Raw genomic sequence first — 17,086 nt, 5'->3', positions numbered from 1 at the left:
GGATGATAAAAGAGATTTTACAATATATGTAATAAATAAAAAAACGAAGAAAGAATAAGAACGGAAAAAGAAAAAAAAAATGATATTATCACAAACGTGTACGTAGAAGTTTCAGAAAGTATACCATAATCTTTGAAATGCTGCGTGAAAAAATCTTATTAATATTATGAAAACTGCATTACGTATCAAAGAAAATTGATGAACTAATTAATAGAACGATTGAATAATTATCTATACTTTCATAATATGAGGGATGTTTATTTTATAAATTTATTTTACAAAGTATAGGACAAAATTCATTAAAGTATATAATTTGCAGTATTTTGCGAAAAATTTCTAATTTGATTTTAATAATATTCGTTGTACGTTAGTATTTTCTGAATAAACATCTTCATTTTTGTAGTTCTTCGTGCTTGTCATCATGCAAAAGCCCCTTCTTGATATTATTCATGATTATCTTAACTGCCTCAAATGCATTACATCCCGTAAGACTGCTCAAATACGTTGCTCTAACAATTCTCGTTGTTCGTTCTTAATATCATTTACTTAACACGTTTAAAATTACTCATTTATAATTGCATATTAATGTATTTAAATAAGCAGATTAAAAATTAATACGCTTATCGAGAAATGTAATATTTATCATGTATTTCTGCATATAAATAAGGAGATTCTGCTTTTATTTTATATATTGGAATATTTGACTATGCAAAATTCATTAGTTTCTCTCATAAATAAACGAAAATTTAATAAATATTCTCTTGTAACTTTTAATTAATTAATAGAAGTAAAATCTGTCTTTTGAAATATATAAAAGATATTCATGTATTATATTTCAGTATTTTGTGATTGCTGCACGCATTTTCGTTTTTCCGCAGTGAAATCTATTCATGCGCTAGCAGTACGTCAAACAACAAGATTAGCACATTGTCCATGAAACAAAGTTTTGCTTACCCGAGCCGGTTGTAACCCATTGTTTCACAATTTCAAAAGCAAATATCCGCTCTATGAACTTTACTTTACATCACTATCCTCGCACCTAGATTTCCCAGTTTGAACGAGTTTTGAACAGTTTAGGATAGTTTCTAAAATAATTGAATTTTGACTTACTACCTCTCCAGTATAGACTTATACAAAACACGAAAATTAGCACATGCTTATCACGTCATTAGTTATATGCGTGCGCTTGCAACATTAGAGCATCAATATGTTTATAATATCGGCGGAGAGGAGAGAGGGAAAAATTAAAAAGGGAAGACTGAAGAACAGAAGCAAAAATGCGAACAGATGCAAAGTTACGGTTCAGATACGGACTTAAGCTCATCCGAATTAATGTGCAAACGAGGAGTAAGCTTTTGGTCCGTCGGAAATATGACGATCAGCCTCGTTAACATTGCAAATTTTCCTCGTGGCCGCTTTTTACGCAGCTAATTTCACTCTGCAATGCAAATCTATTCCTATCCTCCTCGGCTAGACGCTTAAGCATTGCGATGAATTCATGAAAAAAAAAAGAAGCAAATTGCTGTCAACGTCGGCTATCATAAATATTTTATTTATCGCTCTCTCGACATTGTATTGATGAGATTGTGTTATCCGTACTTGATGTTAGTTATTTTTGTTTGCTATAACAAGCACGTTTTGGAATATTCAGACTATTCCGCGCTAATTCTGCTAAAGCTATTGTACATTATAGTTCCGGCCGATCTATTTCGCTGTTTAGCGTTTCGGTCAATAATTCCATGTCATTAAGAGAAGTACGAATAGAGCGTCAAAAGGGCAAATGCAACGCAAATAATGCGACTGATATTTGCGTATATAAACATAACCGATGGTAATTACATATGTTAATCCACGAAATGAATGGATCAGCTTATATGTTGCAGCGTGGATTAAAGAGGCAATATATCGTCGAATTGCTCAATTCTAAATACATGCAATAAATAGTTACTACTGTTATCTATCCGATTAGTGATGCAAAACATAAAATCGCATTCTATTCGTAATGCAGCAAACAATTCATGGATGAATGATATTGTGTAAATTGCAGCGTACCGCATATATTTCACTTTGACAATTCTGATGTTGTGATTTTGCTGTCCATGAAATATTACAATAATTTTTACGACCTATTACTTTATTTTCAAGCTGCTCTAGAAGAAATATAAATATAAAATTTAATAACAATACGATTGCGTTAACTTATAATTAGTTTTTTATTATGACAGTTAACTATTTGTAATTATTTTTGTTTTTGCAACAATTATTTGATGCTATTTATTGGATGCTATTTATCATATTCGACTTAATCAACATATCACTAATCGAATGAACGATCATGGTCTCAAAGTGACCATAAGATCCAAGTAATTAGCGTGGCTAATTAATTGCTAACGAAAGGGCAGGTGCACGTTGCCCTTTTCCAGACTGATAATTCCCGCCTGGCGAACTGTTGTAGTGAATCACGCAAGTCGTAATTTGTGATCACGCGATTCGCATAGACAGTGATAATTATTACAAATGCGTATAATGACGAACTCATTTATAACCAAAGTTATTAATTCGCGCTAAATAACGAGAATATTAACACATTTTGATCAATATATTTAATATTTAACGTACAAAATAATATCGATGAAAAATAAACTGGTAATTGGTCTAAAAAAAAGTGAACATTTTTATATAATATATTATAAATCACGTTTTACAATTATTAAATCAATTAAAGTTATTTTTAAGCCAGCTAAAATACATATATTCTACTTGGATACTTTATCTGTTCGTATATATTTTTACGAAATTATATGAAATTTACAGTATTATCCACTAACATATCGTTTGAGAGCACAAATGTTACATGCAATACTGTCACTGAGCATGAATATTTTGTTACAATCGTTGCCTTTAGTGTAATTATCGCCGGCGGGTCTCGTAAACGCATGTAACATCTCGCGTGTCAGTTCGAACATAAGTTTCGCAATAATGCACGTCGGTTGTAATTTGCACACAATTCTTGCTTATACGCTCTTTATCCGGCGAGATCTCTCGACGCATCGTGCGCGAACTCATTTATCTCATGTTTACGCGACAAAAGTCAACCAAGTGATTACGATTAAATCCTTCAAATGATGGCACCGGATATGATGTTGTACAGCGACATTTTGCTTTATGCTTTTTGCAATTAGTCCGCTGGAAACTAATTAATTGCCCCGTGCCTCTGCGTTCAAGTTGCCGCTACGTACAATTCGATCGCACGCGGTCCGCAACGTTTGGTTTTAATTGAAGCTTTTGTTCGATTAATCAGTTAGACAGCGAAATCACTTAAATTCCTAAAATTGGTTTCGGTAAAATGAACGGTCGGTGTTCATAGCGGCATAAGAAAATAAAAACCGATTCGCAATTATCGTTCAACTGATGCAACTTCAATTTTACGGCAGCCAAGTGGAAGAGGTAGAATCGTAGAACGATTCCACTCATAAATTCTATCTAAGGAAAATCTCGGTGACATTTTTGCACGGCGAATCTATTTTTGCACGGCGAGTCGCGACTCACGTTCCTCCGCAACCCTCCGTGACGAATGCGTTATTATAATGCTCGCCCTTAATTGCCTCGCCGGCAATTAATTAGGCACCTCTCCCCACGGGCAAATGTTCCCGTAACGTCCACCCCGCCGTCTTTGTATATTTTTCTTCGGTCGTACGACTATGTTAGTCTTATTACAGCTAAAAATAGAGGCGTCTCCGCTTCTACACGGCAACTCAGACGACGTCCGGCATGCAGACTGTACACACCTTTGGGCAACGGCTTCGTTCCGTTTTCCCACCTAGATTCAATTAGCTCACTAATTGAACTCATTATATCCGTTCAATGAGCTGTGAAAAATGAAGTCGTGTTATTCAACGTGTAACATGAATGACTCGTGATTCTATGTGAAAAATTGCTTTAATTTTTTAATTATGATGAACGACACATTTCTTTATACAAATTCAAAATCATTAAAAAGTCATTTATAAGAACACTTAATCATAAATGAGATACTTACGCATATGAATAAAGAACGCCCATTTGTCTCGCAGCACTATCGAAATAAAGGGTAAAATTACGCTTTTATATTCGAGTATAAGTATTATTATCTACAAGAGTAACAGGCTTATCATGATAAAGTGTGTATTTATGATAATTCTTATCGGCGATTCACATCAAAAGATTTCTCCTTAGTCACTTAGATACTACTGATCATTTTTACATAAGATTTACACACAATAATATATTATAAAGTGTTTGTAAATTATTCTTCGTTATCGTACTTGTTCGTGATATAACAATAAATTTATTCAAGATATGGAGATTAAACGGAAGTATTTTAAATGATGCGTTTAACAGTGATTGATCGTTGTACGATTATTACATTTGCACGGTATTAATAGCGAACACTCTCGACCGGAAATAGATTGTATACTCGGTTGGAATCGCCATACATGCTTATGTTTACATTTATACAGACGCGTGCAGCATTCAAAGGATGTAGAGAACCGTCTTCGCAAATAGCCCTCGAAGCTCTTCAGGTTTCCTTGAGTGACGCAAGTGCATTGCAATCTTTGATCATATTTGCCATATTACTTCCTGATTTTATCGTCGATGTCGATAAACACGAAGATTGCCATTAAAGTCACGTTAATAATGTATGTGTAACGCTGCATGATATTATTATTTAATGGGCATAATTTAATGGTTCGGGAACGATCTAACGCTTTTCATAGTTGATATTATCTTGATTGTTGTTAAATATGACATTTTATATATAAATTATATATTATACTATATTATATTATACATAAATTATACAGAATTATTCAAAATTTTCTGTAATAAAATTTAAAATTAATTTTATTCATATTTTTAAATATATATTTTTATGTTTATAATTTTATTTTTGACACACGCATTTCGTTCTTCCACCGCTATCTGTTAATAAACTTGAAACCTGATTCAAAGAACAGGATAGCTTTATCGATCCAGATAACGTATGAATGTTTATGTGTTTAGAAAATAAATCGGAGTCGAGATAGATCGTTTCCAGCAATAACCATTCACCTACTTTCGGCTTATAAATAATTGATAAATTTGAGTCGTGTATATGATTGTATATATATATATATAGATTGCTAATGTTAAATGTTATCTTTTAAGTGCTTCACATGAGAATATAAGAATAACGAGATCTGGTGCATTCGCGCGTGGGAGTGTTCAAGCGTAAAAACAGAGACGCGTTCCGCGAATAGCTATTATTACTCTTTTGAATCTTTCTGATGGTACCTTGTTCTTGACCTTGACAAAACAAAATAAATATTCTCAAAACTTTTTACAGCTCTTTTAATAACTTTGTTTATATATTAATATCTGTAGATATACATCGATTTTTAATTAATCTGTTATTAGCGTTCTTAAATGTCATTTTGTTTCTTTTTAATCTTGTTTCGAATGGCTTAGTTTGGCATAGAATAAAAATACAACAATTACAACGAGCTTTCGATACACGTTATCGATATTCACGTTTATATCATCAACTGTCGCACATGAGTTGTCCGCGCTGAATATTTTGCTTTCTACATGTCGTCGCTTTAGCGTGAAGAATTTCTCGTTGCTGGACGCTCGTTTGGCGCTGCATCGCAAACATTTGCTCGTCTATCGCGAAACTATCGTCACAGTTTACATTGCCTCGTACGCGCTCGTACATCTTGGCGCAGAGACCCCCCTTCATCTTCGTGTTTCTAGCCGGCCCGCACGTTTAAAGAATGTACTTAAGAATCAAAACAGAAACGCATTTATAGCTCTACTCACTCGCTCAAGCTCGTCTTCCGTCCCGACATCGTTCGCCTAGAAGATGTAAATCACGCGGCGGTGCATTTATCTATGCACGCGGAGCGGCGCCGTACCGTGTATATTGGAATAATGCATTTCTCGCATCATCGACCACCGGCGTTCTTCGCTTCGTTCATGACCCACGTTGCCGGCAAAGTTCCTGATTTATGTCGTAGCACGCTCGTTAGGTGATTATCGACCGCGCAAGAAAATATTGTGCGCGCAGCGAACGTTTGCTTGCGTATCTGTGGCATATAATAAGAGGGAGGAAGTACTGAACACAATCAGCGAAAGGACTCTTACATTGACTTATACTTATAAATAATTAGACAAATATTGAAGTTACGACAAATGTGCTTTATAGCGCATTTCATAATACAGAATGCATAAGCCGATTGCAAAGTCATTCTAGCTATAAAAGCAAGGGCTGTACAACAGTCGTTTTAACTTGGAACTTTCAGCAAAATACTTGGAACATTTCTGCAGCACTTTAGAACACTTTGTCTCGTAATCACAGTCGACGCAGCTGCGGAGCGTCGCAGGTTCCGACAGGTTTCGCTGAATTGGATTAGTTCAGGTGCAAATGGCAGCACGCAGGTGCTCACGCATATCTGTGGCTTTAGAAATTGCTGATAGTGACGACGATTATCGCATATTTGCGAATAACTTTTTGAAAATCACTTACTATACATTTTTGCAAACAAATTTTTAAAACCGACTTATATGTATCATACAAGTCATGTATCAAACTAAAAATTATTTTGAACAAAGTTCAAATGTTATCATGAAATTCGCACGAGGTGTCAATAATAACAAAAAAAAAAGGCAAGTACGAGGAAGGCTACGTTCTTAGGGATGGACGACCACGAGATCCAATCCACGGTGGAGTCTATACTCGGACCTGGTGTCAAGGTTGTAGACTGCGAGAAAAAATCCTGCGTGAGAGAAGAGGAAGTCCTGCTGATAAACGGTGTACCGATCCCCCTCGAGGGGCCGGACGGAGTCGCTATACGAGAAGCTATGATAACCGGCCAGGTCCCACCGTGCGATCTTCTCAACCAGATTCTTGTGAAGGCTGGGATTCTAAGGTAGCATTGTGGATCTTTTCCTATCTAGCATACGAATTTACTCGTTATATCGTATTTTTCTACTCTTTTCCGGTACGTCGGTTTCTGTACAAGTTTGCGTATTGCGCAGCAGTTCCGTTGTTTGTTGCGTACATTGAATTCTTTATCTATCGCGTTTATTGTGATAGCTATTTTACTTCGGAATGATAATGTACTTCCCGACGTTAATGCGGCACTGTCTTACCGTGTTAGTAATATGTATGTTAATTCTGACGTGAATAATTATCATGTTCGCAACACTGCCGTTCGTGTCAGCACGGTTTTCAATTGTAGTTTATTATTCATGAAATTATATTCTATTCTATTCGAAGTACGCGCATTGTATAAGATCCACACTGCTATCTTGTAAATTGGCATGGTTTTAAAAGGGCTCCGGTACGACTTGAGACGTCCTTGAGCGTGAAATCGTCCATCGTGACGAAGGAAGAAGTCACAGTCGCGCGCGGCGGTAAGGTCGTCGACGAGAGAAGTCGCGAGACCAAGGAGAACAATTATTATGCGTCGTCGACTAGTGAGATATGGGAGCCAGTGGGAATTATCCATCGGCCGAGGAATCTCAAACCGTTTGACAGCTCGGACGATTCTAGGCCAAATTCGAACGCCAGTTCCGATCAAGGTTACACGACCAGCAGCAATCACGTCCTGAGAGAACGAGGCGGCGCATCCACCGCGGGATGTCCCATTTGCGAGGACAACGATCCTGAATGCGCCAGAAGATGTCTCGGAGGACTTACTGGCCTCGGAAGGGAGAAAGTGATTCCTGGTGTTCGAACAACTACGTCGGTGGTAAGCTAAATCCATCAAATTTTGGAAACATGTTTCGACAGGCACGAAAAAAGATTTGTGTCGTTGTGTACATTTGTTTATTTCAAAACATTTTGTGGAGGTTAATATTCGAACGGTTTACGAGATAATTAGTAGATATGTTAGGTGAGATTAGGTTAAATTGCGCATTTTTTTAATTTGTCAGACGCTTTTGCGCTAGAGAAATGCTTCTCTACATTCTCTCATTTTTATTCTTTTTCTATTTTGGTGGTTCCTAGCGAGCACACCGATATGGGCGATATATTCTTCACTAAGCTCCTCCTGCTTCTCCGGGAACGAGTAGAAAGAAAACTATTTTCTCGAACCGAGTAACCAGTTAAAGTCGCCATATAAGCAGTTTTACTCGTTCAAATGGCTCTCTATGTCTTTGTCATTGCTTTTTCTATTTTATTATTTTGTTCGTGAAACGTTAACGGCGAGGATTAATGCATTTTGTGTTGAAAATTGATTCGTATTCCTCTCTTGCATGCCTAATAATTTTTAACGTTTATTGCTTCGTGAATGATATATGCATTTAATATCTTTCTTAAAGTGTATATAATTTTATGATCGTCTGAGCGCACGTGACAAAATGCTATTTTGGAGTAATAACGTCGATGTTATAAAAAAGTCAATGCACTAGCTTGTCATTTGAGATACGCGCATGGCGGAACCTTAACGACTTGAGTTTTTTCCCGTCAAAGTGCAGAGGTGTCTTGATGATGCGGTAAGAAGTAGATGGCTAATAAAAAGCCGAGGTAGTTCGCGTTTCAACATTATTTTCAACAAGAAACTACCATGATCATTATGGCCGTTCATGTCTCGTAGATCGAATATATCGCATTGTTTACATACGTAAAAAACTCCGATAGTAACATTTTAGCAATCATCAGGCAAGAAACGATAATCTCACGCTACCGCTCATGTCAGATACTTCGTAAAGAATTCATAATTTTGCAATTCTCTTGTATTGTTATTTTTTTGAATTTTTTTTGTAATTTTTTTTAATAGCTTTCTTATATTAAGAGTTATTTATAAAGTTAAAACACATTAAAGCTTATAAAGCGTAATTATAAAGTAATTTTCTTTTGAGATAGATTACCATAGATTTATCGAGGATAATTAAATGTATATATTTACATCACTCTTTGTACAGTGTTGCATTCTAATTATTTTATTTTGAAATAATTAATCTTTTAAATGTTTGCAAACTCCCATTAAAAATTCAAGCATGTACATGTAATTTAATAGATGCACGTAGATGATAATACATTGTTACAGTGATATATCTAGGAATTTTACTATGTTTTTGAAATTTGTGTAATTTCTTTTCTATTGTCTTTTTTTATTCTATTTTTTTTTTTTGAAACTTATCAAATTTCTTAATATTTATTTTTTTATTCAAGTAAATTTGTCTTGTCAAAGTGTAAAATACTACAAAACTAAGTGCAAAGACATTGAAGTATAACAACATTAGCTATAATATTAGTTTGCATTATTTGTCGTAGTATCTTGTTGTATTATCATATATTTCCCTTTTCACTCAGTCAGTAATCTTCAAGATTATTCTCGTGCTGTGAAGTTCTCGCTAGTATATAGGGATCTGCTTTACCTTCTACAGATTTGATAACAGGCTAACTGTAAATGGTATAATACCGACTGATGCTGATAAGCCGTTAGTTCTTCTTTATCTTCGATAGATGAAACACCTTTTATCTTTGACGATAATATGCGCGAAGTTGCCATTACCTACATCTAGAAATTCAGTTATAATACTTGAAGTACTTATAGAAATATACTTTACACATTTTTTAAAAGTATATTTAAATAAAAAGCTAGAAAACTGAGTTATTTTATATTAAAATAAAATTATATCTTAAAGTTTAAGTACCCTTTTATATAAAAATTTATCGCTTTTTTATAATTACAAGATTCGAAACTTTTACAAAAAATCGAAAATTTATTTCACGTTTAATTCATCATTATATTTTTACAAGTATATTTTCATATAATTAATTTTTTTATTTGTGGAATATTTATTTTGTTCAACATTATATTATTGATTTTTTTATCAATGTGGCATGTCGTCTACATTAAGCAAACGCATCGCAAAACTATACATGACAGTTCTCAAATTTCAAACTGTCAGACACGTGGCAGTGACTGAAACGTGATCAGCCTACTCGGTGACCTTATATAGGATTTTTGTCTACTCTTTTGGATTGTGTGATACACCCATTCCAATAACTTGACATTCTTGACATCCATTTTCCTCTTGAAATACGTATCTGAGTCATGATACTGCTGTGCGAACAAATATGTACTGATATTCTTCTTATAACGCTTATTGATCTTTTCCTAAATATGCTGCGCATAATATAACGTGTCTGATATACATTATTTCTTTTCGAATCTGCTTCAGTGCACACGCGACAGTTTATAAATGCAATCCGTTGTATTTTATCTCTGTGTGCACTTTTGCATTATGAATTAGCTCGAAATACCATAGCTGTATACCTAATCAAAGTGCTAATTATAATAGGAGAATTGTGTAGTTGTATAAACAATACGTTATATAGGGGGAATATTGCTAATAATTTTCGAAAAGTCATGTTTATGTGCTAGAGATAAAATGTAAATGTCAGATCCTTTCAGCCGTCAGATAAACGGAATCAGATTTCGGACAGGTAAATCGGCAAACGGATATCGCTTGTTACGCAATGAGCTAGCTATTGGCATGTCTAGCTGTCGAAGTTTACACGGTCTTTATAAGCGCACACGCTCGTTGTTCGTGGTCAAGCGAATGGAAAATTGTCGGTCGTCAGTTTTACGATGTCGATTACCGATTGCGGGCTTGTCGGTGGATTTTCGCACGGCTCGGTACCGATACGATGGCGTCGACGGCTCACCGGCAACAGGACGCTGGCTCCCGGTAGCCAGGATATACGGGAAATGGGAATGAGAAAACCGATCGATAAATCCAATTAAATTTTGTTACGCCGCCGCCGTAGCAGCAACAGTAACGATACGGCGGCGATGGCCACGATGGCCTGACATCCGCCAAATTGCATTTTATGCGCGAACGTCGATCTCGAGTTGGCAATATCGTCTTTCGCCCATACAGTTGCAGCTGAAAGAAACTCTTACATTATGTCGATGAATCCGTCACGTTTACATAATTTTATGTGAAGAACTTGCAACCAATTTACAAATTGAGAAGGCAATTTTGCGAAACGAAATTTTAACGTCTGAACCATAAAATTGACGAGAAAATATATGCACACAAGACGATGCACTTTGAATAAATTGTTTTTTTCAACATCTGCATGACATTACAATACATTCATTGAATTGTCAAAAATAAACACAACGGTAAATGGTCATGCAGATTGTCCATTGTAATTGAATTTGAAATTGTCGCCGATGTCATTTATTTTTTCGCATCTGCGCCCATCAATATTCACTGCGATTATCTCGCTAGCACTAGGATTGCACTCGAACCATCAGAGTGTATGGGCAATTCAATAAAATAATTTGATAATAGCGACACACAATTGCGACCTATTCTATCGTAAATTTACATATTTGCACAATATTCTATAATTGTACACGAAGTGGCTTTAATATTTGCATGAGGGTGTAAATTGACTACGTCGGATTAAATCAACAGCATACATTTCACTTAAACCGCGCATAAGTTTCGTGATCGATACTTTTGGAGTCCTTCTGGCATTGATCGATACCGTTCGTATATTTGCTAAACCAAACGAATCGGCGTGGAATCCATCTTCACGAACATCTTGCACGTCCGTCTACAATCACCATCGCTGTCTGTCTGCTCGCCGCTTCTCTCCACACGTTCTTGACCACCCAGATTCCGTTTCTCTCGGAACTATTAATACGCGTTTCCGCGTCCAGCGCGTCTGGGAGCAGCCAGGAACGCTAGCCAAAACTAGAAACCAGTGGCCGTCCATGTCTCGTTCAAGGTGGAATTTCCACCTCGGCTCTCCAACCTCGCGCTTTCTTCGCGAACCCCGTGTGACGCTGATCGACCGGCGATCGAACGAGATACGGTACCCTCCCATCCGTCTCACTGCCAAGTGAACCTTCAGATGTCGAGTGAGAGAGCTTTTCTCTTCGATGTCGCCGACGATTCCTCGAGATGGATACCTGGGGACGACTTCATCGTTGAAAACGGGTCGCGGCGTCGTTGGTACGAAACGACGCAGACGGGTCGTTGCGATTTAATCGGTCTTAATCCTTAACTGGCACGGTCTGGCCCTCGTTTATCCCCGACGCGTCAACCTTTTGTCCGCTCAGTTAACAAGCGCATTACTAAACACGAATCCTGAATTTTTTATCGATTTTATGCTAGATACAAATGACAAGCACGAAAAGTTTTGAAACATTAGTTTCTTTGTTTACCAGAAACGTAATCAAAAATTACTTTCTTAATATTACGTCACGATTATTACATTACGTTGTATTATATCGCTTTTTACTTCATTTATGCAAAGGGAGATTTATGTACTTCGTGCTTATATAATAATTTAATAATAATTTCAATTTGCGAAAGTCAAATATTAGTTAAAATTATGTGCACCGAAGACTATAAAATCGCAACACGTTTATGTGATCATTACGGAATCTCATAAACTGCAAAACGGTGATTTCTTGATCGAAACTAGAGCAAACATATTTATAACGATACGTCTGAACTGATAGTTTCTGGCCATCATTTTTCTTCGTCGACATCTCAACTTTTGATCAGTGCAAGTTCTTCAATTTCATAACTGAAATAAGATTATATAAAGAGAGTTATTTTCCCCTTTTGAAAAGATATAAATTTAGCGAGAAGTGTTGTGTAATTCGAAAAAAAAAAAAACGCTCGTTTCACGATCTCGTAAATGGTGGAGTGTATCCCGCGTTAGGAATTGCATTCGATAGGCAACCACCATAAATCTTCCCCTCGAAAACTCGACGAGAGCCGTCTTGTTTCTTCCTCTCCGTCGTCTTCTCCGCTTTTCTTCCGTTCTCCCTCCCTTCTGCTTGCAACCCTACTCGTGTTTCCTCGTCGAACGCTTTTCCAGCAAATAGCTGCACTGGGCCAGATTTATCGATATATCCTTGCCGAACAACGGGCACTCGGGTTTTTATTTACTCAGAGCGAATACTCCTTCTCGACGAAGGAAATATTCGGAACTAGAACGATCGATTGATCGAAATTAACAGAACGTATTTTGCTGTTCTTTGTGTTGAGGACTTTTGTGTTGAGAAAATCAATATGGAAGGACAATGCATCCAAGATACTTTACCTACGATGTACGGAATTATGATAGCATTTCTAACATGTTTGGTCGGCTATGCATTGTGGGTGAGTCTTGTTTAATAATTTCTCCTCGTTGATTTGCAGTGTTTAATATAAAATGTTTTTTAATGAAACACTTTAAGTTCAAATAATTCGCGTTAAAATTTGAAATAAAAATTTATTTATAATTTTATGTGCTTGATACAGAAAATACTTGAATAATTTATATATAATGTTTTGTATTATATAGTACATGAGATTGTAAATAGATTTTCATCGCAAATTATAGATTGTTTAACATGTTGATAGCTAGTTTACATTATGATATTTAATTTTTCCCTTGATTTCGCATAATTTCAAAATTAATAATAAATTTTTGTACGAGAAAACCTAGATATTCGTTATAGAATATAAATTTTCGCTCATGAAAGATATTTTCTTGTAAATGAGTGAAGTTCTTTTCTTCATTAGGAATACATAATGTAGTACATACCGCCAGAAAAACCAGAAAGGTTGATATGCATTTATCTCTTCAAACCATTTAACGTTGCTGCAAGAAAGAAATTGTGATAATTCTAGTGAAAAAATGCTAATCTTCTTGGAGCAGAGTAAGTCCTGAGTAATCAACTTATTTTTAAAAGAGCAAAAGTGCTGCTTTTGAAAAGAAATATTTTTTTTCCCCGATTGCACGATGACGAATAGATTTATTTACGTAATTCGAGAATTTTAAGCATTGTACTGTATGCACAGATAAGGCACGGTATCGTTACAAGACGTTATTGCATAATCGAAAATAAACGATCCACCGTGAACGATGTTCGTGAACGAGGCACGTTAACTCGAGGTTATTTCCGCGTTTGAAGGCAAAGCGTAGTTTCGCGTTTCCGCTTATATTAGAGAAGCGAGAACAGCGCGAACGGTAGTTGTCATGCTACTCGATATCGCCGGCATTGTTTGGCGTAATCGCCGCTCGCAGGACGAACTATAATCCGCAGACCCGCATACATTTCACGTGGGTCGAATGCCCGTCGTTCTAGGACGCACCGACTGCTAAATTATGGCTACGTAATTAAGATGCGAGCCGATTGTTTCATACGAGGCAGTCCACGTGAAGGCAGACGACGAGCTTAACTTACCTCGTAATATGGACGCCAGGATATTAGCTCAGTTCGTACCTGCGGTATTCACAATTGTCCTGTTTGACACATCACAGACGAAATTCCACGCAGGTTGTTTGTGGTATCAGTAATGAAAACTATCTCTCAAGCAAATATTAAGAACTTTCGAGACATGTTTTATTGAAACTATCTTAAAATTAAAAATATTATCTTGAAACATTTTCGCCAAAAAAATATATTCATTTGATTTCATGCCAAATATATATTTTTAATTTATTATTATAATTTTGTGATTAAAATTTTTAAAATATTTTTAGTATTTGAAAAGTAAGACGATAAAATAAATTTTACATTTGTCAAAATGAGTGTGTAAAATTAACACCGACATAAATATTGTGTAGTTCTGATTAGTCAAATTATGGAAATTAGTTTTCGTCGCAGGTCCTTAGGTCGTTATACGCTGACGTGTAACGTTTAGAATGGAAACGCCATTGATTATATTGCGTCTTGGTTGTTACCATAATGACATAATGATGCGATATTATGGGATACGTTATAGGAATCGATCGTTTGCCAGATGTAATTACAGACCGAAGCATTACTAGACGTACACGCAAGATACGATTATTATCGCGTGCTCGCCGCCGCAGGTGTACACACGGACAAACGCGCAAAGCGTCCCGATAATGACTGGTCTACAATATATGCAGGCGTAGAATGGAAGGTACAGATGCAAATGCGAGCACATGTAAATGTAGACGCAGATCACGTTTTCATAGAAAGTTCAACTTTCTCTCTTTTTGCTTCTTTCTTCGTTGAATTTTTCAACAAGGACACAATGCCATTTCTTTGATTCGCATTTTTACAATGCGTACCACCGCTGAATGTAACTACTTAATTTTGATCTTGCATTGAAAACGTACTTCGCTTATAGCGAAAAGTAGGAAAACTGGTTCTCGGCTTTAGTCGACTATTTTTATTCGATTCTTTTCATTAACTACGGATATTGTCATTAGCGAACTCTTCCACGCTATAGCTCGTGACATTAAATCCTAATTAACCAATGCTACTCGCGTCAGTCAACAAGTCAGTCGCAGATTTGTGCCATGCGGCCATTATAGACCATAATGTCGCGAGAATAGCGGAGTGTTGTCGGCGGCGAACGCCGTGTTTGTTTTTCCGAAGCGAATGCTGCACTGCGGGGAAATGAGAAACGATCATTTGCGGCGCAATTATCGCGTTAAAACGCAAAAGCGAATGGTTAATGTCGTGTGCAAGTCGTCATAATTGGTTTGCATGTACACGGGCCAAGTCAGCGCGCACAGCAATTCTTTTCAAAAATCAGGCATAATTGCCGTCCTTATTGTACAAGATGGGCGTGCGGGCTCCAAAGCGAGTTATTTGTTCCCCTTTGCTCGCCGGCATAGTTATGAATATAGCATGCGCAGTTTGAACGTATCCCTAAGCTATAGCGTTATGTCTATTTCGGAACGAGTTGCGCTATCTACTCTCAAAAGAAGTACTCGTGTTGTTTGTTAAGAATTCATTTCTGTCTGTTGTATTAATTTTTATCAAGCATCATGATTTTTATCTACACATATTCAACATATTTAATATGTTAATGTACAGCTATTGCAGCTGTTATCGCGTGATGCAAGTAAATGTCATTTCTTTTAATCTCTTGTAGTAATAAACATTAGAGAAAAATACGAGAGATCAGATTATACAGTGGGCGCGCTTATTTAATTTATGTACTTTGATTTGTTCAGAAATAACCGTTCTACGATCGAGCTTTTCTGGGTTGATATGCTCCGATTATAATAGAATACTCATAAAACCATTCAATCGCAATCTCCACTTATATATAGCCGTCGAAACTGATTTCAGAGTTATTGGCGATATATCTTTTACAACCGGAATTTAAATTATGACTTACATCTCTCCCGGCGTTTGCGTTCTATTTTTAGCAACAGAATTACGTCAATTAAATTTGTCCGCGCCAGTGTGCGTACAAAAAGTTCGCATGGCACGTTTTTATTTATTATTACACCCTGTTTTATTTATCATTATATACTCTGTTTTTGTTGAAAAATATATTTTGTATTTACTCGCGACTCGCAATATTACTTTGCGAATATTTGTGTTGCGCGTGTACGAATTGATAGGTTAATCGAACTTCGTTCAGACGCAATTGGTGCGCGACGTAAAACGCGAATCACCGGCATTTCGGTATCGAAAACATATTTTAGGAAAAGTCACTTTGCGATGGCGAAACGCGGTATCGTAACTTCCTCTTTACGATCGAACTTTGACGGTAAAAGAAGTTTTATTTATTCTGCGGCGTGGCATAAAGCGATGATTCTTCGGCGCTTTCACTGGCGCTCCATTTCACTCTTTCCCTGACCCCGCGGCAACGATCCATCCGCCGAATAATCCGCCCCGGTTTCTTCAAATCTTTTTTTTTTTGTCCACGAAAAGGTTTGACAAATTTCTCTCGCGAATTTCTCGCGCTGAGGATAACCGCGAGTTTTCTCACCTGCTTGCGACAGCGCATGATTTAGATCTTTATTAGTTATGGCACGGATATTTTTTAGTGTGTGATAAATTTTGCACTCTTCCTCTTTTACGCAGCGCAATATGTACAATTTTTCAACGATTTATTCTTTAATATATATTTTTTACATTTCAAAAATTTTAATAATAAAATCTTTCGCTCATGTTGAGCTGTCGTTGATTTCGCTCGTTCGTCGATTTGTCGAGAATATTATTATGACGTCAATCGCATTCATTTTCAGCTTAATATTTGAGTAGAAATGGCATTGAAGTTTTCTTTCTCTCTCTCTCTCTCTCACACACACACACACACACAC

The 17,086-nt window shown here is 36.4% G+C and overlaps 2 protein-coding genes across 3 annotated transcripts in view; both read left to right on the top strand.

Moving 5' to 3' along the window:
* LOC136997966 (uncharacterized) overlaps positions 1 to 7,781 on the top strand; it is a 43,615-nt gene extending 35,834 nt beyond the window's left edge. Inside the window, exons 2-3 of the mRNA XM_067349559.1 lie at positions 6,713 to 6,947; positions 7,355 to 7,781. Coding sequence (XP_067205660.1) covers positions 6,715 to 6,947; positions 7,355 to 7,781 — 660 coding nt within the window. The 5' untranslated portion in view covers positions 6,713 to 6,714. The remainder of the gene's footprint in view (positions 1 to 6,712; positions 6,948 to 7,354) is intronic.
* The window catches only part of LOC105678704 (uncharacterized), a 281,517-nt gene that overhangs the window by 100,000 nt on the left and 164,431 nt on the right, over positions 1 to 17,086 (top strand). The window lies entirely within an intron of this gene.

Source organism: Linepithema humile, chromosome 2, assembly GCF_040581485.1.
Source record: "Linepithema humile isolate Giens D197 chromosome 2, Lhum_UNIL_v1.0, whole genome shotgun sequence".
Lineage (NCBI taxonomy): Eukaryota > Metazoa > Arthropoda > Insecta > Hymenoptera > Formicidae > Linepithema > Linepithema humile.
This window is presented reverse-complemented; position numbering and strand designations above follow the sequence as displayed.